Source organism: Anoplophora glabripennis, unplaced genomic scaffold (genome assembly GCF_000390285.2).
Source record: "Anoplophora glabripennis isolate ALB-LARVAE unplaced genomic scaffold, Agla_2.0 scaffold181, whole genome shotgun sequence".
NCBI classification, from domain to species: Eukaryota; Metazoa; Arthropoda; class Insecta; order Coleoptera; family Cerambycidae; genus Anoplophora; species Anoplophora glabripennis.
In genome coordinates this window covers 213,305-240,213 of record NW_019416339.1, presented here as the reverse complement: position 1 = coordinate 240,213, position 26,909 = coordinate 213,305, and the positions used below count along the sequence as shown (strand labels likewise).

At 30.7% G+C, this 26,909-nt stretch overlaps 1 protein-coding gene across 3 annotated transcripts in view; it reads right to left on the bottom strand.

Moving 5' to 3' along the window:
* Positions 1-851: 851 nt before the first annotated feature.
* Positions 852-26,909, bottom strand: part of LOC108905752 (elongation of very long chain fatty acids protein AAEL008004-like) — a 90,160-nt gene continuing 64,102 nt past the window's right edge. For all 3 annotated transcript variants that reach the window (XM_018708761.2, XM_018708760.1, XM_018708762.1), the window contains exons 3-8: positions 10,100-10,290; positions 9,844-9,924; positions 7,863-8,025; positions 7,663-7,799; positions 7,390-7,575; positions 852-3,871 (exon numbers count right to left, since the gene is read on the bottom strand). In XM_018708761.2, the coding sequence (XP_018564277.1) occupies positions 3,689-3,871; positions 7,390-7,575; positions 7,663-7,799; positions 7,863-8,025; positions 9,844-9,924; positions 10,100-10,290 (941 nt within the window). In that variant the 3' untranslated portion in view covers positions 852-3,688. The remainder of the gene's footprint in view (positions 3,872-7,389; positions 7,576-7,662; positions 7,800-7,862; positions 8,026-9,843; positions 9,925-10,099; positions 10,291-26,909) is intronic.

Below are 26,909 nucleotides of genomic sequence, written 5' to 3'. Positions count from 1 at the left end.
GATGCCAAATATGCTGATCTAATTATTTTTTAGATATTTCATAGAGGGCGCTAGTTATGCTACATTCCTATTACATTTTAAATTCTAATTTTTTTAAGGTTAGGTTTTTTACAATTTGGACAATTTTTAATGTACAATTTTATTTTCTAAAAATAATGTAGTCTTGTTAAAACTTCCTAATGTGGACGGTTTCGAGAAAAAAGCCTTTTAATTAAACTCTTACAATATTACAGTGTATAAAATAAGCGACTTTTCTCAAAGTAGGCTTATGTCGAAACTTATTGATGAATGTCTCATAAACAACGCATACATTCTTAGTAATATTTTAAACTCTAATTATTAACCTTATATCAAAATTTTTGTGATTGTTAGTGACTGTAGTAGTAATGGCTAATTACAGTTACTAAAATTTTGATATAAGGTTAATTAGAGTTTAAAATATTACTAAGAATGTATGCGTTGTTTATGAAACATCCATCAATAAGTTTTGACATAAGCAGCCTACTTTGAGAAAAGTCACTTATTTTATACACCGTAATATTGTAAGAGTTTAATTAAAAGCCTTTTTTCTCGAAGCCGTCCACATTAGGAAGTTCTAACAAAAGTACATTATTTTAGAAAATAAAATTGTACACTAGAAATTGGAGCCCAAATGGTAAAAAACCTAACCTTAAAAAAAATTAAAACTTAAAATGTAGTAGGAATGTAGCATAACTAGCGCCATCTATGAAATATCCAAACCAGCGTATTTGGCATCCTTAAAAATCCCGGAATACGAAATTTTATAAAAATATTTCACACCATTTGAAAATTTTCATAAAAATTATATTTAAAAATTTTTATTTTGTCGCTCTGTATCTCGAAAACAAGGAGATAGACATATAGTTCAAAGGACAAAAAAATCTTATTTTTTGTCGTTATTACCCCCCCTGTATTTATGGTAGATCTTTCTGAAACATACAGGGTGTCCATTAAAAAAAATGTTAAGCCCATACCTCTGTAGTCTGATATTCTGCATTTTTGTCAATGAAGACATGATTAACATAAATTTAAAATAATTTGTATTACTTTTATACATTTTTTGATATCTCAAAATATAAAGGAGAAAATAAGCGGAACGCACTAAAAAAATGTATGAAGAAAAATAAAAACGATGTGTCCTAGAGTTTTTTTTACTGAATTTGTGAATACTTTACGGATCATTCTTAATTCATATCCATATAGACTGATTTTGGCACTCTACTCGCTCTAGAATTTTGTACTTATATTTTGGTGACACCCTTTAACTTTTTTTTCTTAAAAAGGAAACAAATACACTATATCTGATGATTCATTTTAGTTTGTTTAAAATAGACTTAGTAGTTTCATTTATCTTAAATAATGCAGATTCAGCAAAAAAAAATAGTTCCACCTGGTATTTCATATTATAACCCATAATTTTACTTACTTTTTTTTAATATACAAGATGTCCAGAAACTGAACAAAAAATTTAAAAGTTTCTACGATACTTTTTCGAAAGATCAGTGTTAATAGAGTAATGTAACCCCAAAGTAATATTTTTTGTCGATATTTTGCCAAAAGCTGTTTTTTTTTCAATTAGGTAATTTTTTAAAAATTTTATTACACTTATTATTGATAATAATAACAAGCCCCAATGGTTTTACAGGGCCCTTATTGAATAAAATATTGATAACTTTGTGATTAAAATTGTACAAAAAAGTTTTCTTGTCCTAAATCGATAACTATGAGCATTTCTGACAAAAAATGCATTTATGGCAAAACATATGAGTTTTTTCTCAGACACGGTTAATGTTAACGATTTAGAAGAAAACCTTTTTGATTTTATTTTCCCCAGGTGCAGTTTGTTGCAAAAAAATGTATCGATTCTGACGGGGTCTTTCACCGGAACAAAATTACTATTGGTTGTGACCCATAACTTATATATACAGTAATGCATCGGCACCATCAAGAATTTTGTTTACATTTTTATTAGACAATTGCGTGATATACCCCAAATCCTTATGGTACTCAATATAACACCAAAATATGTTGCCTCGATTTTGTGACCATATATTTTTTAGTTTAAAAAAAAAAGTTTTCGTATTTACTAAATATTGTACGTCCATATGTGTCATATGGCCCCTCGTGAATAGTTTCATTTAAATACATGATAGCAACATCGGTATTACATATCAGTTGTATTGGTGTTGCGGTAAAGTCGTATAGTGTCCGGGGAATTTAAACGAAACCGGAACAGTTTGGAATGTTATCTCCAAAATTTTATACGATGGATTCTTATTTATTAATTAGTCCTAAATTAATGTTTTAAAATGTGTTATTTAAGCAAATCCCTAAATACGGATCTAAATAATCTATGGATCCGAATATTTTATCTGAATAATGTTTTAACAATTATCAAATTGTGAAAAGACAATTGTTGACAGGTATTTTGGAAATTAAAAAGTATGCAGGTTTTTAATGGGTAATTAACGGGTATGAGTTCTTAACAGATAACTGGTAATTGACGGGTAAAGGGTAAATACCGGATACTAGAAGCAGGTACCTGGCTATTAGAATTAATAAGTATTCCTAATAAAACCAATGTCACTCAAAAAAAAATTTACCATTCGGAGCAAAGAGTCTAACAAGTTGAACACATGCAACATGTATTTCCGTTTTCCGATTTCACTAGATGCGTTTATTTGAACCAAATTTGGCTGAATCGACTAATGGTACCATATTTATAAAAAATAATTTTGAACTCCCGTAATATTGAGTATTCAAAAAATTCAATTCAATATTTTTATTTTGTGAATAGAATCAACCCCTAAACTTTTTGTTCATAGTTTCAAGACACCTTGTACTGGCCAAGTTCTTATAGCAATAAATCCAACACCTTGCAGCAGAGAAACTATGATTTGGTGAACTGCAATACCCCTAAAATGTTTTATAATGTACGAACAGCCTACACAAAGGTTTTTTTAGTTAGGAATGCCACGGTAAAATATAGTGTTACTCTCCCCTCCATGATACCAATAAAAATTAACTTGTGTGCTCACACAAATAAATGTATTTTTATAAGATGTGCAACATATGTAAACAATAAGTACGAAACATCAAAAACGCGAATATGTGCAAAAGTTTATAACAATACCGTAAAATAGCTAAAAGCTATAGAACTATTATTGCTTGAACATAACCAGTATGTTTTTTTTTTAATATTTTCAGGCACTAATGGTTCACAGAAACATTAATAAGAAAAAACACGTTCAAGCAATATGAGATGCATCTATATGGTCCCTGCAGGCCAAATGTACACAGTGGAAAAAATAAGGGCATAAGAGCATAAATTTTATAAAATAAGAAAACAAAACATATCCTGAGCTTGTAAATTTAGACGAAATAGTGCAATAGTAAAGTACAAACCTAACCCAGCCTAAACCATATTTTTTTTATGAAATAAACTTTTAAATAGAAATATACAATGTTAGACCAACACATAGTAGGGTTAGGTTTAAACACCTCAACATTAACACAACCAGTAAACAATCTGTATCTATAGAATCTCTACAATAAAATTAGTATAAAACAACTAATAAATAATTATCTACAAATAATTAAGAATATAAACGAAGTAACACTTTGTACCCGATTTAAATAAAATTATAATTTATTTATACTACATGGTCTATTCGATTTTTTTACCATTGTGTTTCATTATCGTTTGTGTTACAAACCCTTTTGTGCTACCATTGGAATAGCATGCCTCATATGAATCAGAATATTCGCTCTTAATGTAGGTATTGTTGAGGGTACCGTTACTGTTAGATTTTTTTATTCTACCATTTTCTTTTCCATCATCCAATAGAGGCTGAAAAGTGAATAGTAAATAATCAATATTTAAAAGAAATACACGATGTAAATGACAGAGCAGTTTTTTGATTATGTTACTGTTTTGCAATTATTTTAAAAAAGAGTTGGATTTTAATTTAGGAAATTACATTATCTGATTCTTAAATATTTATGGATTTTCTGATAACCCTTTTATGGTATGTATGTCATACACTAACTTGTGTAACTTTAAGAATTCATAAATTAATAACCACTCTTTGTAATAATAATATAGATCTGTAAAAACATTTTAATATAAGTATGTTTTTAAATGGGGTGACATAAATTCAGGAACTGGTAGAGCATCAACAAATGTGAAAATTTTTTCCTAACGTCCCATTGTCTTTTGAACTTGACATACAGAGCACCACGTTTTTTAAAGTCAAAATTTGGTCGTCTTTTACAAAATACAGTGTACTGAACTAAACTTTGATATAGTCGTTACGATATCAGTTGGAACCGCATAAAAACATTTAACTCATAAACTCTACGGAATCCATAGGCATCCAGAAAAATTTTGCCCTGTCTCATCTAGATATTCTATATTCCAAGCTACATTCCTATTCCTATTTAGTTGACGATATTCTCTAATTTTCTGTAAATAATCTTCCTGAAGTGCAACTATACGTCGTGATTCCATAATTACCATAAGATTGACAAGTTTTTTATGTTTAAACCCGCATTGTAATACATGTCATAAAGTATCTAAAGATTTATAATTATAATTAGGATAATCGTTTGATTTATCTCGAATCATGTTTAAATTAGGAACTTTATTTTCTTTATACATATTATAAATTGTGCGTCGTATTACATCTCTGGTAATATCATAAATATTCTTTAATTTTGTATTTTTCTGTTTCCTTTTTCTACTGTGATTAATTACACGATAAACTGAGGTATTTGATATCTTAGTTAATTTGCTAATCCGTTTCCTAATTTCTTTATCACATTGTTCACTATTTTCTCTTTTCAAACATTCATATATGGTTAAAATAATACGTTGACTTTATACGTGTAAATCTTTGTTTTTAAACTCTGAGTTTGTTTCGACGCTTTCGACAAAAACCGGCTCGACTACTTGAGGATTTTCCTGGGTAATTTCGTTATCTCCCATTTCAAAGGGTCTCCAGAAAGCATTGCTAAATTACTAAATAATTACATATATAATATTTATTTTAATAACTATTACCATTTACGGGTTACGATATGAACAAATAATATTAACTGATAATTAATAATATGTATTATACCAACAAACAACAACGCCAAGCACTGCTCTCTAAGGCACTGGCAAAACCAAGTGAACAGCGTTCGACACTAAACTAATTATAGAATACCACATGCAAAAAATTATTTACATCGTAGTGGACCAATACAGATTTGCTTTGACGACCAGCATGCCGTCATCGATTCTACATCAGGCGGACTAGTCTACCAATACCGGACTCGCCCAATGGCTATATTCGAGTATAAATTATGAGACAAATAATGGCTAAAGCACAGGAAGAAATTTCAAGAGAAATGCAGACGGACCTGTGCTTTAAGGTTCACAGGATCCAATTGATATCATAACAACTATACCAGTAATTTTTTTTCTGATGTTAGGTTTTCAATATTTATTATATTATATAAATTTTCAAATTTCACTGAAGATGAGTGCTCTTAAAATTAACTATATCAAGTCCGTTATCAAATTGTAAATTTGAAAACACATAACAGCTTATTGCACAAAAATTTATTTCTGTTTTGACAATAACAAAATAGCAGAATTTAGAGTTAGGAACTAGTTGACTTTGGTACAGTTAATTATATATTTCTCAAAATGGTTCATTTTCAGAAGAATATCTGTTTTGTCCGATGATATTGCAGGAAGTTGTTACTTTGCAGGCGACATGACCAGCATGGAATTATATCACCAATACCCAACAAAGAGTTAGAACTGTCAGTCGAACCCACTAGACATGCTATAAATGAGACATGTCACAAAATGATCCAGCTACTTTTTGGAATGTTAACTACATACACTGAGTGAGTATACACAAGATAAACCATAATGCAACATCTATCGATGGTCACTCCTACCCCCAGGCCTTCAAAACGGCCACCCCAGTAGGGAGATAGCTGTAATTTGATAGGTAGTCTAAAAGCACGTCTTATCACCAATTAGGCAAACCAATATTTAATCAGTGATGTTGTGGGGATAACTACTCTGTGAACTACATATCCCAACCAGCACTGAATTATACTAGCAGTAACTAATAAGCTAGTACCATTCATTTTCTCACCTATGTCAAACTGATTGAGGACTAATAAGTCTGACTGGATGCTAGGGCACAAAGGCATTTGTGGGAACGAGAAAACGGACGAACTTGCTAGGAAGGGATCCGAGACAGAGTTCATTGGCCTGGAGCCCTTTTGTGGCACATCTCCCAGTGTGGTCAGGCAGGCTCTGGGCAAATGGACTGATACAAAACACAGGAAATACTGGATTTCAAGGCCAGGACATATCCATTCTAAGGAGCTCAAGGAGTATTCTTTGAAGGAAAGAGCAAACGATTTACTGAGTTTGAACAAACTCCAGTTCAGGAGAGTGACAGGACTCATAACGGGACACTGTCACTTTAAGAAGCATCTACTAAGCTAAAAGTTGTAGACAATGCGGTCTACCGAGGATGTGACTCGGCGGATGAAACTTCTCTGCATATCCTAGGCGAGTGCCCGGGATTTGCACGTAGTAGAATGGCGCTCCTTAGGAGACCTTATTTGGAACCCAAGAAACTGAGAGAAGTGTTGGCAAGGAAGCTTTTGGACTTTGTCAAAAGGACAAAACTACTTGAATAGGACTAGTAGTGGGATGCACAATAGGCCTAATTAGTCTGCGGTGCTATGGGGCTTATTAGGACCAACCACTAGGAAGAAGAAAGAAAAGAAAGAATAAGTCTGAAACCAGCATAGGTATGTCTGGAGGGTTGAGATGACAAATGATTCTAGCTGTTTACTAGACCCTGTTGGTATAATTCAATGATGGTTAGGGCTTGTAGCCAGCAGAGTATTGTTTTCCACAATATCAGCAGTAAAATATTGATTTATCACAGTTACTCTCTGTCAGTGTGGCCGTATTGAAGGCCTTGACTAGCACTGACGATTCGTAGATGCAGCACTCTGCTATGTATTACTTTTCATTTTCTGTATAGTCACTTAAATTAAAATTTTGCAATCACAATACAGAAAACAAACAAAAATTTTCTACAATGTCCTGTATCAAATTTCAATACAATATAATTATATGTTGTAAAAATATGGCCAAAGTATTATTTAAAAATATCATTTTTGACAACCTGCATTTGAAAACAAAAAAATAAAAGGTTCATGGTCCATACAAAAAAAAAAAATATTATTTTGTTTAGCCTGTCAGTCTCTGAAATTAAGGATTTATTTAAATCGTTCTAATATCCTCTTTAATTTGTTAACCAAATAGTGGATTAACTAACTTACCATACAAGCACCAGCGTCAGATTTCACAGCCTTCTTAGTACTGGTATATTTATTTGTGTAAAAGTCCGAAAACAGGAATAAGAACATAATTCCGTGTAGTGCTATCCACACCATAAAGCCCTTTGGATAATTGCATTCAGTAAACAGGAGTTGGAACTGGTGAGTAAATATAGCAACAAACTGCATCTGCAAATAAGTGTGGTTTTAGCAAAAGATACAATTCTTAAAGTTGAGATCTATTATAAAACAAGTAATTAGAGAATCTGTACTTACCATTTGGAATGTGGTGAGGTATTTCTTCCACCATATGTATTTTTGATATTGAGGACCCATCGCAGCCACCATATAGTAGAAATACATAATTATATGAACAAAAGCATTGAGCAAGGAGAAGAATGTACTATGACCACCTATAACAAGATATGTTCATATTTATTTCCAATCACGGTTTTAGATATAAGGTATTTACAAACCTGGAGCAAATTTCATACCCATCCAAACAGAAAATGGCATACATCCATGATGTATAACATGGAGCGTTGACACATGGCTGTTTTTCTTTCTAAGAATGAAAAACAGTGTATCAAAGAACTCCGTGAATTTCGAGAAGTAGTACCACCAACATGTCCTTGCCATCTAAAAATGAGATATGTCTTTGTATTCATAGAGGCATAAACATAATTATCATTGAAGAATAGTTTTTGATTCAAATTGAAATTTTTATATCATAAATATCTCACAAAAGTTTATAAAGGGCGAATTTTAATTTATAGAAACTGTGAGTCCAGTGTAATTTTTTAATATCATAGATATATATTTATGGAGATATTATTTAAAGAAAAAGGTTTGGAAACCAGTTTCCACAAGGAAGATTATCATTTTTGCAAGGGCATGGGACAAACTACAATTGCCACGTCACTGTCAAAAAAATTATATGCAATATGACCGCAATATTTTAGTTTCTCACTGTACATTAAATGTAACTAATAATAATGTTGATGTTAATTTAAAAAATAGTAACTGGATTCAAGTTTGAATTAAAAATAAATTCTCCGGTAACCTTAATGTAAGTTTTAACTTCATAATAAAGAAAACCCTAAACAACTGAACATTTTGTATTATGCCAAAAATTGTTTCGAAGAATTTTTATATTTTTTCAGTGAAATAATCTAAATTTTGTGTAGTGTATAATAATCTTCTCGTATTGAATAGTGTAGTTTTACTGGTCTTTCTGGACCATTTCTGTGGTCTGCCTTATTTGACGGGTTGATATATTTGTGTCCATTTGTTATTTTCAAGGATGATTTTTTTTTAAGTGCTTTTAAATATATTAACACTTACGTAAATTACGTGAATTTAAGTGGAAAATGGTGGTTTACACCAGGTTTTCAGACGTTTGTAAGCTCATAAATTCAGAAAAGTCAAGAGGTAGATTATCTAGTACATTCGGCGTACATGATCCAGAACCGATGGTTGACGCCATTCCAGGAAAATCGAAAGAGCAATAGTAAATTGGTAGAGGATCTTTATGGTATGATGAAATAAGTATTTGAGTCAAAATTCCATCTTAATAAATTTAAGAACCTAAGGGTTGTGACGTTATCAGAATTTTTCTTTTACATCATGTTAAAATTTTAACAACTTTACTAAAAATGTTTGTCGATAATTCTTCCCTTTAAAAAAAAATTAAGAGGATATGTATAGAGAAATTCAACACCAGTAGATCAAATCTATACTGATTTTGTCAGAGTTGTTGTGGAATATAAGATAATTTCAATGTTTATATTAATTACTGACACACCTTTTTTTTTGTAAATTTATTAAAAAATGAGTACTCAATGAAAAAATATGATTTTGATTTTTGGAAAATCTCAGAAAAGTTCGAAATTATGGCTTTATAAAGACAAATGATTTATATCAATAATGAATATAACCCTTGGAATACCTGCATATTTATCTATATCTGGTTTGTCATGACAATATTTATAAAATCAGTAACAGACCTGATCAAACCAGTGTTATCATTTACATAGAAATAGTCTATTGGTGGGGACATACATAATATGGAGAAGAAAAGGTCATAAACACTTTTATGAGTATATTTCTCAATTTCTTAGATATATCGACTAAAAAAGCTTATCCATTTAATTTTTTCTTCCTATATCATATAAAGAGTTAAGAGTTTAAGAGTTTGTGTAATGTTGACAACACTGCACAGTTGGTCTCCCATTCAGAAGAGACGAACAAATCATGTTATTCGCATACGCCACAGTGAAGTCAGCAGTTCTTGACATGTTTTCTATAAAAAAATATGAAGGTTCATTTAATATTTAACATTTTTCTTCTGAAGAAAAACTGTTAATTACATGTTACAAGTAATCAACTAGACAACAACTGTACAACTGTTTAAAATATAGGTGCACATTTAAGATTCATAATGAAATAAATATTTACCCTTAAAGCCATTGGACTGTTTGAATAATCCACAGGTTGACATCTAAAGCTGTAGCTGCCCCACCAACCACTCATAAGGAACTGCAATTAAAAATTATTAGAGGTACAAGATAAAAAAAACAGTATTTTATCAATGCTAGTATTATTATTCTTTCAGAGTATCACTCACGTATTTAATGCTTTTATTTCAGATATTTTATACCGTTTCATTGAAAGAATACATTAGAAATATACTGGATATATGTTGTATACTAACCTCATAAAAGATCCAAGCACTAAAAATAGTTTGTACAAAATTGTATCCTATTAAAATATTCCTAAGATTGAATGGTTTCCTATTTTCCATCAGTTTTGGTCCTATCACTTTAGAGAAATAGGCATAAAATATACAAATAAATAAGGTAGGAAAGGGACTAGACATCATGGCCCATCCATTAACTCTGGGATCTGAAACAAAGAAAAAAACTCTCAGAATACACTACATTTTACATTTTAAAAATCTTCTACAATTTGCAATATGTTTGCAAAGAAAAACACTTTTTGCTTCTTGTTCAATCAATTCTATAAGTGTAAGTCAATTTAAACAAATTACAAGAGTAAATTGATAGAGATTGAAGAGCATATATTCAAATTATGCAATTACTTATTAACTTTAAACATACGACAATACCACAATGTATTTTAAAAGTAACGGCAAATTTACAATATTTCTTGGATGAAACACTCAAGGATTTGATGACCATAAATTTCCACACAATATTTCTAAGTAGTCGATATTGTTTTCATAATATAATTTTGTTCCTAAACAATACCTACTACCTGTTCAAAATAATGGATAGTTTTCACTGCAAAATTGTTAAAAATTTAAATTTTTTTAATCAAACACGTACTGGAAATATCACGCAAAAAAGTTATGAAATTTAGTCACGGCACTTTTAGTTTGATAAATTTATACTAAAAATAAAAAACGTATTTTTCTATATTAGATTCAAAACCTGGAAGAAATATTTTCTTTCAAATTACTTTATGGGTCTAACTTTTAAGGAGCTGCTGCCAACACCGGTTATATTTTACTACCCTATAAGACTCATTTCTGTTTGTTATATTTTAGTACTAGTTATTTTCTTTGTTCAGTTTTTATATTGTTTTTGTAAGACTCCAAATGATAATTTTAATTATTTATTTTACAATAAAATGTGTCGCATACTTAGACAAGGAAAAGTGCTAATTAATATAAACATGTTGGAGTAAATGAAAGAGTAGAGATCTATTAGGTACTTTATTCTTAAAATGCGTAAACAATAATTCTAAAACTTAATTTGAAAATACGTCGGAATTGATGTTTATGTGTTTTTTTTTTAAGTTTAATGATGAAATTTAAAGAATGTATGTTTCTTTTTACAAAAGATAGATGCTGCTCTTGGACTTCAATCGGATGAATCGTTTTCGAAAGTTCACGTCTGGAAATATAAATTAGTCAGTAAATAGATGCTGGGATTTCCAGCAATTTAAGAAGGAATTACGAGATATATTTAAAAAAAAAGGAAATACACCATTTAGTCAAAGTGTTCTCCCCTGAATGATGAAGATATGGTTTATGAAAAGTTGTACAGACGAAACATAATAGTCAAACAAGACAACAAAACATAAGCCTTTAGGGAACTAATTACTATTTGTTTATTGTATAGCACACATTATAAACGAAAATAAAACGAACACTTTAATATGAGACGTAATTGTATAAAATTAATTGATTAAAGTTTTTAGAACATAAGAAGACAAACTTTTTATGAGCATGCCATTTTAATTTAAAAAAGCTCAACATTTCTCAAGAACTCAAACTGAATTTTGAAAATAATCAGTTACAAAATTTCAGTTTCAAATTCACCAGTCTTCAAAATCTGCATTTATTTATATTTCAGTCCCTGATTAATTGATAGCTATCAATTCAATTGTTAAGACTATTTAATTACAAATCTTTTATTTAATTTTGACTGCAAATATTCTTTTTTATAAATAAAAATACATTTTTGTAATGCATTTGTGTTTTATGAGTTTATGTTGTCATTCCTAGTGTTTTCACTTATTTTTATCGTTACTTGTTGTCCTAGCACAAGGTTATAAAAGCAATTTTGATGTTCCATCTCATGGACACACCCATAAGCACCCATAATTCAATTTTTGGGACAGTTTAAATGAGATCAAGTGACGTTTATGAAACATCGTCTCAAGATCACAATGAACTAAAAACGTGCCGTGTTTATAGCACAACTTTTATACATAAAAAAAACACTTGAATTGCATAAATTCGTCATTGAACTTAATTAAAAAGGCGAAACAATACTGTTATGGTTGTTGTTTCTTTTGGAATATGGCACTTAAGACCTCAGATGTTTCAATGAACTTTTAGTTATTATAATAATATTATAAACGTGTGCGTATTGGAGTAATATAATTTTATTTTTAACATAAAAGGCCACCAAACTACATTAGTGATATCATTATTAAGTTACTGAAAATTAAAATTAAATATTAACAAAGAAATCACTGCAATTAATTTGTGTAAATATTTTGTAATATGTGTAAGTTTTTATTATGAATATTAATATACTTAAGTTGTTAAAGAAGTGCTTTTATAATTTCAAAAAATTTTGTGATAAATGGTTAAATAAATAAGCATATTAATTTTATTATATTTATTTGATGGATGCACTTAAGGTACCTACACATGTTTCTTGATTTCTAAAATGCGGATTGATAATAATCCTTCTAATTGTGGAAGGAAGTAATTTTCAGTTATGCCGAACTCATGCAAATTTTGGGCAAAATGTGTGACGTCAAAGTGACGTTTTTCTTAGTATGGACAGACTTCATTTAATGATTACAAAACACGTGACCGCCGAGCTCAGGCAACCAACATTGCACGATTGGTACGGTCAACGAAAAATCCCTAAATCGTTATGTTTCGTTTACAAGGAACTGTGACAAATCGTTGCATCTACTCTCGGGAAAATACGTTCGTTGATTGGTTGAATAATCTTGTGAAAAATTACATCAATCACCAGCGTGTGTTGTAACGTAATCTTAATCTTTTATTAATTAATTTAATTGCCAACGTGAAGGAAATAAAAATATTTTTCCAAACAAAATTACTCTGTATATGTAGGTACACACAAAGTCACTTCCATTTGCTACCGTAGGTTGCAATTCCCGAGACATTTAGACATACAATGCCGCATTAGAGGCCAAGGTCGTTTGTTAAATATTGCACTCATTTGATAGTTGAAAATGCTATCACGATTCGTTTATGGCATAGGAATACTAGACTTGGAGCTTGAGAAAGCAGCACATTTTAATATGCTAGTCTATGCGTAATACAGCAATTCCAAAACATGACTTAATTACTACACGTTCCAAAAGTTTCAGTTTCTACATAGCTTACATTGCCTCCATTACAGCAACTGCAAAACGTAAATTAAATAATTAAGTTTGGAAAATGAAAAAGTTTACATTTTGTTTTCAAATTCGAAAAATTAACTAGTTTAAAGAAACCTGGGATATTTGCTAACATAACGAAACTTTTTTCGCACCCGCTTAAAGTATCAAAAAGAAGAAGAAAAACAGATGTTGCTATCAGAAAATAAGATAGTGTGTGGTAAAAATTTTGTGAACTTTAAAAGTTCAAAGAAGCGGCGTAAGTAGCACCCTCTACAATGTATGCCAAAATTATTACGAAATATAGATTTCTCATGTCAAAAAACTCCTGGATACCAAATTTCGTTTAAATACATCAATTACTTCGACGGTTATTTAAAAAAATTGAAACAAAGTTTTGATTTTAACACCCTGTAACTCGATTACTATCAACTTTTGGACTAAGGTTTAGCTAAATTACATTATCATGAAATCACCTATTACTTTATGCAATTCAATATGGGACATACTATCAAAGTTTACAGAATATTTATTCTGTAAACTACAGTTTACAGAATATTTATTCTGTAAACTTTGATACTATGTACAGAGTTAGTCGGGAGGATCGCACCAAACTCCAGGAATGGATTCTACCATCAAAATAATAATAAAAAAAATTAAAAGTTATGCGATTTTCATTTGTTTTCAAGTTATAGCATGATTATAAATTTTAAAAATTTGAAATCAGAGTATGTCATGTTCCAAGTTCAAAAGTAGGATATTTGTTAGTGTGATTTTATGTTGCAATAGTTTAACATTTGATTACACGTTTGTACGATCAATGTTACAAAATGCCAAGAACTCATTCTTTAGACTTTAGAGTATACAAATATGGTGTTTGTTTATAGCTTTTGTATTGGGATTGCTAATGCTGTTGAAAAATATCGTCGACGATCTCCACATCACATATGTCCTGATAAAGAGGAAAGCTTCCCGGAGCTAGTATACATCTGAACGAGCCTATCAACAAGGTTTAGAAGAAGTAAAAAATAGTTTGGGTCTAGTGAAGATGAAGTGACTTCCAGCTCATAAGAAGAATTGCTGCTCAATTGGACATTGCACAAAAAAAGAGTAATAAAAACCCTCCATGAGCATGTGTACAACACCTACAATTGCAAGATTATGCTAATTGTCAGCGTATCAAGTTTTGTCGAATAATAATCATCTTGCTGTATTCTGCATACTATTTACGGCAGCAAATTTACGCTTGACGGAATAATCGGAACTCTCTTGTATGGTCAAACGAAAATCCTCACTTAACACTCGAAAGTACTTTTCAGCATAGGTTGTGGTATGCGCATGATCGACAGTTATTTAATTGGCCGTTTCATTTTGGATAATCGACTCACAGGAGACCACTAAGACCACTACTTAAATTTTTTACAAAATGAATCACAAGTACTACTAGAAAATGTTCCTATAAATATGAGAATGCGAATGTACTATCATCACAATAGAGCTACTGCCCATACCTTGTCCAGTCAAGCTACATTTGAAACAAGGTTTCCAGGGCGTTAGTTTGGCCGCAATGGTTCTATTAGTTGGCCTCCAAGATTTCCAGACCTCACAGCACTAGATTACTGTTTACTGGGGCTGGTTCAAAAATGAAGGGGGAGGAACTAATTCGACGTATCAATACTGCAAAAAAGATATGCAGCAGCTAGGAAAGCTACAGACGCCTTTCCTAAATGAAACAGGAAGTGTTTTTAATCAAAGAACACTATGATGAATAGAATATCAGTAAATTGTTCTTTTATTGAAATGTACATCATGCCGTTGAAAACAAATAAAACGCGTAACAACATTTGTTTTTCTTATTATTTTGATGAATAGAATCCACTTCTGGAGTTTGACCCGGTTCTCCCGATTCGCCATGTATACAGGGTGATTCATTAACAATGGGAAAGTCGAAAGCTGAAGATACTACACGTGAAATGGTGACCATTGGCGCAAACATGCCTTATCCGAAAGTTGATAGTTTCGGAAATACAGGGTGTTGAAAGTTAAAATTTTAAATCGTTTTTTTGCGATTATTCTGAAAATATGTAGGTTAGGAACTTGAAAATTTGTGAAACTATATTTTTTTAGGCGACGAATAAGATGCGTGTTGTAATTTCAGCATTGCTCATAGAGGGCGCCACTTACGACCAATTTTACCGAAAATTTAGTTAATAACATTTTACCCTGTATATTTAACATGAAACTTGATTCAAAACCTGAAAGAGCTATCATTTTTCCATTAATTATGTACTCTTGTTTCATTTCGGTATCTCGATCCGTTTTCGAGAAAAATCGATTTAACGAACACTATGTTTTGATAATATGAGAAATTAAAAGCGAAACAAACCAAGTGTTTCTTCGTGTTATTACAACAATTAACAATAAAACAAATAAAATACGTAATTATGATTTAAAGTAATTGTTCGAAGAATCCACCGTTGACACTGATACACTTTACACGTTTTCTGAGAGATCTTCGAGTTTGAAACAACATATTGGGATTGCGTCTGACTTCGTTGGCAGCGATTTGTATTCTTTGCCACAACTCTTCACACGAGCCAATAGATTCTTTGTAAACTATATCTTTCATTCGAGACCAAATAGAAAAATCAAGAGGATTGAAGTCCGGACTTCTGGATGGCCAAGCAAAAATGCTTACATGGCCAATCCAGCGATTTGGAAAAACTGCATCTAAATATGCACGCACTGGCCAAGAAAAATGCGGTGGAGCTCCGTCGTGCATGAACCACATGTCTCTTCTTAAATAAAGTGGAACTTCTTCAAGCCGTGGAAGCATTTTTACTTGGCCACCCAGAAGTCCGGACTTCAATCCTCTTCATTTTTCTATTTGGAAGAATCTATTGGTTCGTGTGAAGAGTTGTGGCAAAGAATACAAATCGCTGCCAACGAAGTCAAACGCAATCCCAATATGTTGTTTCAAACTCGAAGATCTCTCAGAAAACGTTGTGTAAAGTGTGTAAATGTCAACGGTGGATTCTTCGAACACTGACTTTAAATCATTATTACGAATTTCATTTGTTTTATTGTTAATTGTTGTAATAACACGAAGAAACACTTGGTTTGTTTCGCTTTTAATTTCTCGTATTATCAAAACATAGTGTTCGTTAAATCGATTTTTCTCGAAAACGGATCGAGATACCGAAATGAAACAAGAATACACAATTAATGGAAAAATGATTGCTCTTTCAGGTTTTGAATCAAGTTTCATGTTAGACATACAGGGTAAAAAGTTATTAACTAAATTTTGGGTAAAATTGGTCGTAAGTGGCGCCCTCTATGAGCAATGCTGAAATTACAGCACGCATCTTATTCGTCGCCTAAAAAAATACAGTTTCACAAATTTTCAAGTTCGTAACCTACATATTTTCAGAAAAATCGCAAAAAACGATTTCAAATTTTAACTTTCAACACCCTGTATTTCCGAAACTTTCAACTTTCGAATAAGGCATGTTTGCACCAATGGTCACCATATCACGTGTAGTATCTTCAGCTTTCGATTTTCCCATTGTTAATAAATCACCCTGTATAATCTTGTGACTTTGACCTGCACAAAATCTAGAAACTGGCCATGGTTTCCTGGACAGTGTGTAATGACAGTGACTGATTTCGCAGGTGTCAAACTGTCAAATTTTATTCGATACTCGAATATAAACTTATGGCCATGAATTGAAAATGCCGCTACGCTTCCAGAATATTATCTAAGGCTAAAACAGCAATTCTATTACACGGAATGCAGAATAGTAGTAAGTATATTTTACAATGAAATCATCATGATAAGAAAGTCAATAATGAACTCGTATAAACTGAATGGGCCATTCAAAAACCATTAAATTAAAAGGTTCTAAATACATAGAATCCCTACTGTGCAGCTTGTTTACTATCACATAGAGAATTTTTATTATGCAGTTTATTATTTACATACGGAATTAAAATACAATGATATTTGTGGATAAAGCATAACGTAAACGTGACACGTGAAGGTATTGTATATAATTGTTATTGTTTAATGGATTTCTGTCTAATTATGAAAAAGCTAATATTCTTCGAATTCTTTTCTCTATATAAGCAGTAGTAGTAACGAAAATGGAAAAAATTATGTAAATAATTTATTTTACGCATTACAGCCAATATTTCGTTAGTAGATTATTGAGTTATTATTGATGTTTTTTTTTCGACTAATTTTTCTACTAAACATACCTTTTAAATTTTGAAATGACAGAATAGGTACCTTATTGAAACATAGATGTATTTTGCTATAAAAACTTTTATTTCAGAAGGTTAGTCTTCGTAACATAGACAGATAAATTTTGAAAATAGTATATTTTCTTTTATCTCAGAAATCTGTAAACGGAATTGAATATAATTTCGTACTTATCAATGAAGAGACATTTTAATTGGCAGAATTTTTTCTGTAGAAAACAGCGTGCAACTGGGCAGTGAGATTCATTTTTTGTGTCATACAAGTGCTAGTGTTTTTTTTTTAAGATTCTACTATAATCAGTAAGGTATTTAATAAAGTAATTCAGTATATTCAGTATTCTTGATATGTGTGCCTTAATTCATCTCAAGTTTGCATTACTGCTGTAAATGTTCCCTCTCAGAGTACCCAAGGAAAAATTGCATTAGATTTAAGTCNATAATTTATTTTACGCATTACAGCCAATATTTCGACTTATTGTTAGTTATTATTGATGTTATTGATTAATTCATCTCAAGTTTGCATTACTGCTGTAAATGTTCCCTCTCAGAGTACCCAAGGAAAAATTGCATTAGATTTAAGTCGGATGGGCGAGGTGGCCGCCCTATTGGCCCTACCTTTTCTTTTCTTTATTATTATTTATAGTCAACTAATACAATGTTGTGTATACGTATATTTTTTTCAGCCACTGATGAATTTGTCGACCAAATAGCGAGAGCTCACAAAAACGAAGATATGTATTTGGTATTGTTTTTGAACAGTTCCATCTTTTATTATTATTTGGGAAAAACTAAGTAGTGCGCTTTGTACATAGAAAAGAGACGCTAACTAAGTGATTCAAGTAAAATAACAAAAGATAATCACTTCTTCAAAACGTCAATGCTCTACATTTTAAAAACTAAGACTCATTAAGAAAAAAGATTATAAAAAAAGTAATTTTTAGTTAAGAAATTCATTCCAGTAACTTCAAAATTTACAGTGAAATCATTCTGTATATAGGGCATTCCATTTTTTTCGAATATTTTTTTTTGTGAAATGAAATTTTATTATAGAAGTAACTCATGATGACTAATTACTAAAAATACCATATTTTTCAAACTACAATGCTAATTCCAATATTGTCATTATTAAATATTTGAATTATTATTAACTAAATATTCCGATTTTTTTTTCAGTATTAAAAAATTTGTTTTGCATAATGTTATAATACGAGAATCCACAAATAAGAAGTGGATCTTATTTGTGGAAGGGCGAAATGGACGGTGACTGTTAGACGCCTTCATTATAGCCATCTTTCTCTATCGCACGGATTTCTATGACTTTCTTTATCGCTCTCACGTAACGGCTGATGAACCATGGGGACTTTCCGACCCTGTATGTATTGTAAGTACTCAAGTATACTATTAATTCTTTCCGAAAGATTGCCAGCCAGGTTTACAAATACTAATGCTGCAATTTTTTTACACTTTTCATTGAAAAAGGACGATTATTATGTGTCTCGAAATTCTTCTTTTATGATACTAGTAAAGTTTAAACTGTTACCATGTTATACTCAAAATAAAGCATTGTGACAGTTTCGTACAAACTCGGCTTTCAGTTTCTTTTATTTCTGCTCTATTGAGCTGCTTGAATTCAGGAAATGAAGGAAAAGGAAATAAAATAAAACGTTAGGACAATTATTGATACGTTTTGTATTTACAGAATTGTAAATATCGTACCCTTTTCACACATAGAAGTATATTTCATAGACTTTAGCGGTAAACATTTTACACCACTCTAAAGAATAGCTTCATATGATATCACATGCATAAATTACAAACATAATTTCAATATATAAGTATAGTACACATTTCCTAAGGTCATGTCAGTGGGAGAACAGCTAACAGCGGATATACGAAACATATAACAAAGGAAAATAAAGTATTTTTTCTTCAAGCGTATAATAATACTTATATTATATAGTGCAACACCTCCTTTAGAAGCAGCCTATTGTTTAACTAGTACAAATATTTTTCATTTTTTAACTAGTAAAAAAATGNCTGTGAATATTTGAATAGAACTATTCTACACAAAGTACCCTTTATTTTTGATGTAGAATCAGAAAAAAATATAAAACATGTGTGTTTCCATTTAAAAATCCAAAGTTGGTGTCTGGCCAGGAAAAGTGGAACACCCTGTATAGTTGAATATATTTTTAATTTGTACATTCCGAGAAATGTGGCAACACAGTAAAAAGAAAAATCCATATAATCCTCATTTTAACATAGATATTGGACTTTCCCGCACTAGTGGGACACGCTGTATAGGGCATTCCATTTTTTTTTCATTTCAATTTTTTACACATAATGTACGGTATTAAATGAAATTTTATTATAAAAGTAACTCATGATGACTAATTACTAAAAATACCATATTTTTCAAACTACAATGCTAATTTCAATATTGTCATTATTAAATATTTGAATTATTATTAAATGACTAAATATTCCGATTTTTTTTTTCAGTATTAAAAAGTTTGTTTTGCATAATGTTATAATACTTGTTATATTTTTGACCATTTGTATTTATTTATTAAAAAACATGTATAGGTTAGGTTAAATAGGTTAACGACGAAATAGAAAAAACAATTTCTTAAACACTTGACGGACTTTTTTTCTGTATTATTCCATTCCCTCCAATTATTCAAGCGCCACTTCGAATGATTTGACTACTGTTGCTGTTAATTCTCTTATATTACATCTAGTAATAGTCTTTTTACTTTTACGTTGTTTATGTATGTCATTTTACATTGACATTTATAATAGGTATGTACAGGGTCGGAAAATCCCCATGGCTTATCGGCCGTTACGTGAGAGCGAAGTCATAGAAATGCGATAGAGAAAGATGGCTATAATGAAGGCGTCTAATAGTCACCGCCCATTTCGCCCTTCCACAAATAAGAAGTGGATCTTACTTGTGGAAGGGCGAAATGGGCTGTGACTATTAGACGCCTTCATTCTAGCCATCTTTCTCTATCGCACGGATTTCTATGACATTCTTTATCGCTCTCACGTAACGGCTGATGAACCATGGGGACTTTCCGACCCTGTATATTGTATTATACTAAAACTTACCAAATTAGTGTATTTAGCCAGTTGTATATTTTAAATAATAAATACTGCATCACTTTTCGTTATATTAGATACAGTAGTTAAATAATAGAATTACTTGCTTATATCATTATGGAACATAGAAAATACAAGAATATGGGAAATATACCAAGAAGGTGAGCAAAGATTGTTTTATACGACATTGAGATTTAACAAGGAATGGGAATAGAAAGAAAGTACTCACATTGATTCAAGAAATGATTGATTCTTCAATATAGATAGCCACTACCATTATATTATACATCAGTCCATATTTGTATAGTACCTACATGAGTATTCATATTATTTGTACGCTAAACCTAGGCTTAATTTTTGTCACGTCTTTACGTCGTATCCTGCACTAACTGAAAATTATGAATTTAGCTTCTACTTTGCATAAGAATATTTTTTTATTAAAGTGTTAAAGAACACGATGTAATTAAACTAAATTTTTAAATGAATGTGAATAAGATAAAACAAAACCGTGATGTATAAATTAATTTGTGTGTTTATTATATAGAAAGATATTGTAATTCTCTTTAATTCTCCCTGATATTTTTCAAAATTGAGCTTGGAAGAAAATTAAATAGTTCCAGAGGTAAAGGTAAAACAAAATAAAAAAAGGTAATAGATATTTTGAATTATTTGAACGATTAATTATTAGTTTGGGAGACATGTTTTAAATATAATTTACAAATAAACATGCAGGTTGACCTGTAATCTTATGCAGATAAGTGCATGAATATGTAAGAAACAAGAATTTAAATAAACGCATTTAAAATTATTTTAGACTCGCTTGTTTATTAGATTAGCATGCCATTATACAAAAAGGTATTATTATGTTTGAATTATCATGTTGTATATTGATTATTGCTAAATATGCACAGCTCACAAACCGCATATTAATAGAAAATTGAAAAATATTTTATTGTTAGTTTCTAGACGGGATGGCGAAACAGCGGTATCGATACAGAGAATTATAAATGACATCCAGGTAAGACCAACACCACATCAATTGGCTTCTAGGTACTCGGGTTGATATAATATTAACGACAAGAGGTGAATGACCATTGATTTAAAAATATATCGGATTCATTATTTATTTCTGATCACTAGCATTACCATTGAGATGTATCACATCTAATTTGAAAGTAAATTGTGTGTAAATTCTAAATTGGCAACAACGTTCAAAAATTATTTCACTTCATTGAAAACGCAAGTTTCTCCATAAAAAAAATATTATTAAAAAACTGATGGAAATGTAATATGCATAGTAATTCATTCAAAATGGGGTACCACTAATGGAGAAGTTGTTTTGGACAATTATATTCAATTATAGATATATTTCAATGCTTAGAAAATATTTACTTAAATTTTTGTCTTAATTGATGTTTCTACAGAATAGCGGAGTGTATAACCTTTTTACTTTTGAAATTATCGAAATTATTCATATTACAGTGGTGTTACTGTATCCAACGGATGTTGGCCAATTGTTTAACTTATACCCTTATCCTGTAACTGATTACTGCAATTAAGACAAACAGTCTTGAATCTGACTGATTACTGACCTTTCAAGTACTTGACATTACACAATTATAAGGTACTTGCACTTGTTTTCAATAATAGAGGTGGTAGGTATTTTGAATATCAAATCAATTCGTGTGGATTGTTAATAAAAATAAATTAACACACTTTTGGTAACTCATATATAGCTTAATGTCGTAAATAATACTTAAAATGTAATAGACTATAATAATGATATCAGAATGCTGTAAGTTCCATTCATTTTAAATAAGAAAAATTGCATACAAAGGTTGTTTAGTAAATATTTTGTTTTTCACATATTTGTATGGAAAAACACCAAATGACAATAAAGGAGCATGTTTTACCTAGTCATTTACGTTTATTATACTACTTTGTGGCGACTTCATAAATGACTGGAAAATTTATTGGTTGGATATCAGTGAACTTCAGTATAGGAAACACATTAAAATATTCATATTTCGTTTTAAGCAGTGATTTTTAGTTTAATTTCTAGAAATAAGATTCACTTTTACAAAAAAAAAATTAAAGCTCATTAAAAATAAATTATATTATGTGTCAGTCGTATTTTTTAATCAATTGTGACGTGATACAAATGTAGAAAATGTTATCAGTTTTGTTGTGCAATTTTTTATTATTTATTTTAAATACCCGTTACTGTACGGCATACTATTGTTTTTATTGAAAGTAGTGAAAGTGCACGTATAAAGTCATATTTAAAACTATTTGTTACCCAAAACTAAAAAGTCGTTTGTCATTTAATGCGATCAGTTAAAAAAAATAAAAACTCACAAAGTTGCCCGAAAAAAAGTTTTTTAAATGGAAGAATTGAAATGATATGGAATAGATGCTGTTCCATTAATTTTATCCATTTTTATTTAAAAACATGGTTAAAAATTATAAATTTATTAATATTATCATTCATCAAAACCCTTTACAAATTTCTTTAATATACCACTTAAAAAAACGTAGTAAAAGTTTTTGAGCCACCTTTATTTGCTGAATGAAGTGATTCGTTCTAATTTCATTTTCCACGTGACGGTATGTGGACAGGAACTAACAGTAAAACCTACGAGGCATATTAAATTTAGTTATCTACGTTCAGTGTATCAGCAGCTGAAACTTTTTTATCGAGACACATTGTTAGTCAAGTTCGTTTATCTACACAGTTTGCAGTGTTTTATTTTTCATGCAGTAACATTATATGGGTTATTTGAAATTGAAACGCTTTGGGCATTTTAGTACGAAATTATTACGTACAAAATGATTCCTGTTCTGATATATTTTAGAATGAGCATCCGTTTCGAAAATTAAACACGATGTAGATTTAAAAAATATGTAGGTAGGTATTAGCATTTTTTTCCCCAAAATTCACGAAACAATCAATTTTGATAGAAAATACAGGTTTTTAATTAGAAAATGTAAATTTTTAATTATATATCGGGTAAATGACCTGCACGGTTTTGCTGGCACATACGCACTCTTTTGTGGAAATTTTCCATGATCGTTTTGTATAAATGCAGCTGAATTTCGTTGATATCGCTCAATTTCCTCCTTCAAAACATGGGTGGTCGTGGACTTGTTGGCATGAACCTTCAAAAAAAACCTTCAAAAAAACCCCAAAGACATCGCTAAAATGGGAAATTACACGACCAGGAAATGACTCATGCAATAATTGAATTGTTTCTCGGCGTGTATGGCATGTGGCACCATCTTGTTGACAGTACATGTCTTCTACATCCATGTCTTGCAATTTAGGCACTAAAAACTGTATTATAATTTCGATTTTCGAAGAAGAATGGTCCGATGTCCGATGATGCTTCCAGCCCAAACTCTACACCAAACAGTGACACGAAGCCATCAAGATGAAAATGAGCCTCATTGCGGAAGATGATTTTGCTCGAAAAATCAGCATCCATTTGTTGTTTCATAATCCATTTAAGGAACTTTTTTCGCTTTATGTGGTCAGTAGGATTCAGTTCTCGAGTCAATTGAACCTTGTAAGCATGAAGATACAAATCTTTCCGAAATGATGTTCCTGGACTCCCAGTACCACTCGCGCGAACAGCTTCCATGTTTTGTGTTGAATGATTTCGGGCTTCGTTGTGGGGTTATTCGCCTTCAAAGAAAGAAATTTGAAAAACAAATTCCAATTATAACTTCTAATTGGTTACCATGACAACAATGAAATTTGGGCAATTACAGTAACTCATGGTAATGCTCGTTTCCAAGTTTAAACTGATATTCAATATGCCTGGATTATACAGCAGCAGACGAAATTATCCATTTAAATGTATACATCTTTTACAGCGTTGCGCAATTTTCTTTCATAGTTCGATTCCTCTCTAACTTTACTTAAAAAGGTACACCGTATATCAGTCGATATCTTGTACCGTTTTTGAGAAAATCGAATTTTATTAACAACATACATTTATTGTATCAAAGATGCGATACTAACAACTTTGTAAAAATCTTGGTTTTTATAGAACTAAAAAAAAAGAGAACTGTTAAGTAAGATATTCAATATGTGCACCTTGAACTTCAATGCATTTTCTGAAATTGCTCAATCACCTCTGCTCTACTTGAAATAACATGTGGTTATCAATTTTAATGATATCTACGTATGTAATTATTACATTTAATAATTCTTCGCTACTATTTATAGGAGTTTGATAAACAAGACTTTTAAGATGGCCCCAAAGAAAAATTCGAGATCGGATTAAGATTGGGAGACCGAGGCGGACACGGAAAAGGACTACCTAAACCGATCCATCGATCGGGAAATGTAGGATTTAAATAAGCTTTTACTGCCATCCTACGTCTTCCAATAATGGGTTAAGGTATTTATCCCCATTTAATGTGTCATCAATGATATATAGTCCCACTAAGTAGTTTCCAATTGTTCCCATCCATACATTAATGATACATTTTTGTTGGTGTTTTGTCTGAATAATAGCATTGGGATTTTCGTCACTTCAAATATGCAGATTCTATTTGGAAAGCGGTTAGCGTACATCCGAACAGCTTCAGAAGCTGCAAATTCTTCATAGCTAAAATCCTCCATGTTATTGAATCAACAAATGGTGTCAAAATGATTTATGACAAATATCTAACTGCTAATTATACATACTTGTTGACAGTAATCTCATTTCCAAAGAAACCAAAAAGTTGTACAAAAATGTTAATATCGCATTTTTTGTACAATACATGTATGTTGTTAATAAAATTCGATTTTCTCAAAAACGGTACAAGATATCGACTGATGTACGGTATATCTTTTTTTAAGCAAAGTGAGAGAGGAATCGAACTATGAAAGAAAAATGCCAAATTTGACAACGCTGTCAAAGATGTATACATTTAAATGGATAATTTCGTCTGCTCCTATATAATCCAGGCATATTGCATATCAGTTTAAACTTGGAAATGATCAATACCATGAGTTACTTTAATTGCCCAAATTTCATTGTTGTCATGGTAACGACTTAGAAGTTATAATTGGAATTTGTTTTACAAACTTCTTTCTTTGAAGGAGAATAACTCCACAACGAAGCCCGATAGGAAAAAGTTTTATATGAAGTACTACATCTATTTGGACCTCCCCTGTATACCCCTTCATTTTTGACATGACCTTTCCGGACACCCTGTATAACATGTTTAAAATGTAAACATTTTCTGAATTGCACTTTTTATAATGGAAAATTATATTGAGACAGAGGGTTCATAATTCACATTTGGTAAATCACTGAAATAATTCTAAATTTAACTAATATAAATAAATCCTTAATTGGTATAGAAGCTATAAATACAAAAAAATAAAAAAATAATTTTCAATAAAATTTGTATTTAAAAGATATCAAGAATTTTTTCTAGTGAAGTGCTACAATTTTTGAGTAAATAATAATTGTCACCAGCATATTTCATATGGTGGTGACAAGCTTGTCCAGAAAATATTTAGAGATATAACCTTTTTTTAAATCTTTTACATAAAAAGGCATATAAGAAAACATTGTTAAAATTGGACAAGCAAAACTGAACTTTTTGACACTAAATATTTCTAAAAAAGTTCCTCATGATGGTGTGTTGTAGGACTAACATTTTTTTAAAATTGGATCTTTCTTTAAAAATTTCTTTAGTTTTTTTTAGAATGTCTAATGGCAGAATGGCAGATAGAGAAAAAAAATTCTTAGTAGATACCTTCTATTGTGATGTCTCTGAACTTTCCTTTTTGATATGATAACGTTAGATTTACGATTGAAGATGGAGCAATATGTGGATCACTTCTAGAAGCTTTTACTATACAAATGGCTTTATTAATATATATTTTTCCACTAATTAGTGAACTATAAATCACATAGGAGAACTAAACATAAAATTTTTTGCTTGTTACATTAGTATTTTGAAAAATAAAATATCTGCACTGCTATAAAAAAAAAGGAACGGATCTAAACTTTCTCATTTACAGTTACACTTAATTTTTTCTTTTTTTTTGAGAGAAAATTTATAACTTATATACCTAGGTATTATTATTATTATTATTAATTCCGATTTGCTGTCCTACTAATATCATTCCACTAAGAATAAACATGTGAAAGGATATTATTATATATCATATATTCGCTTAAATTTGCTTAGGTTTCATCAAGGAGGCAGTAATTGGACTAAACTTGACCTCCTTAAGTTTTTTATTATGGCAGTGTACAATG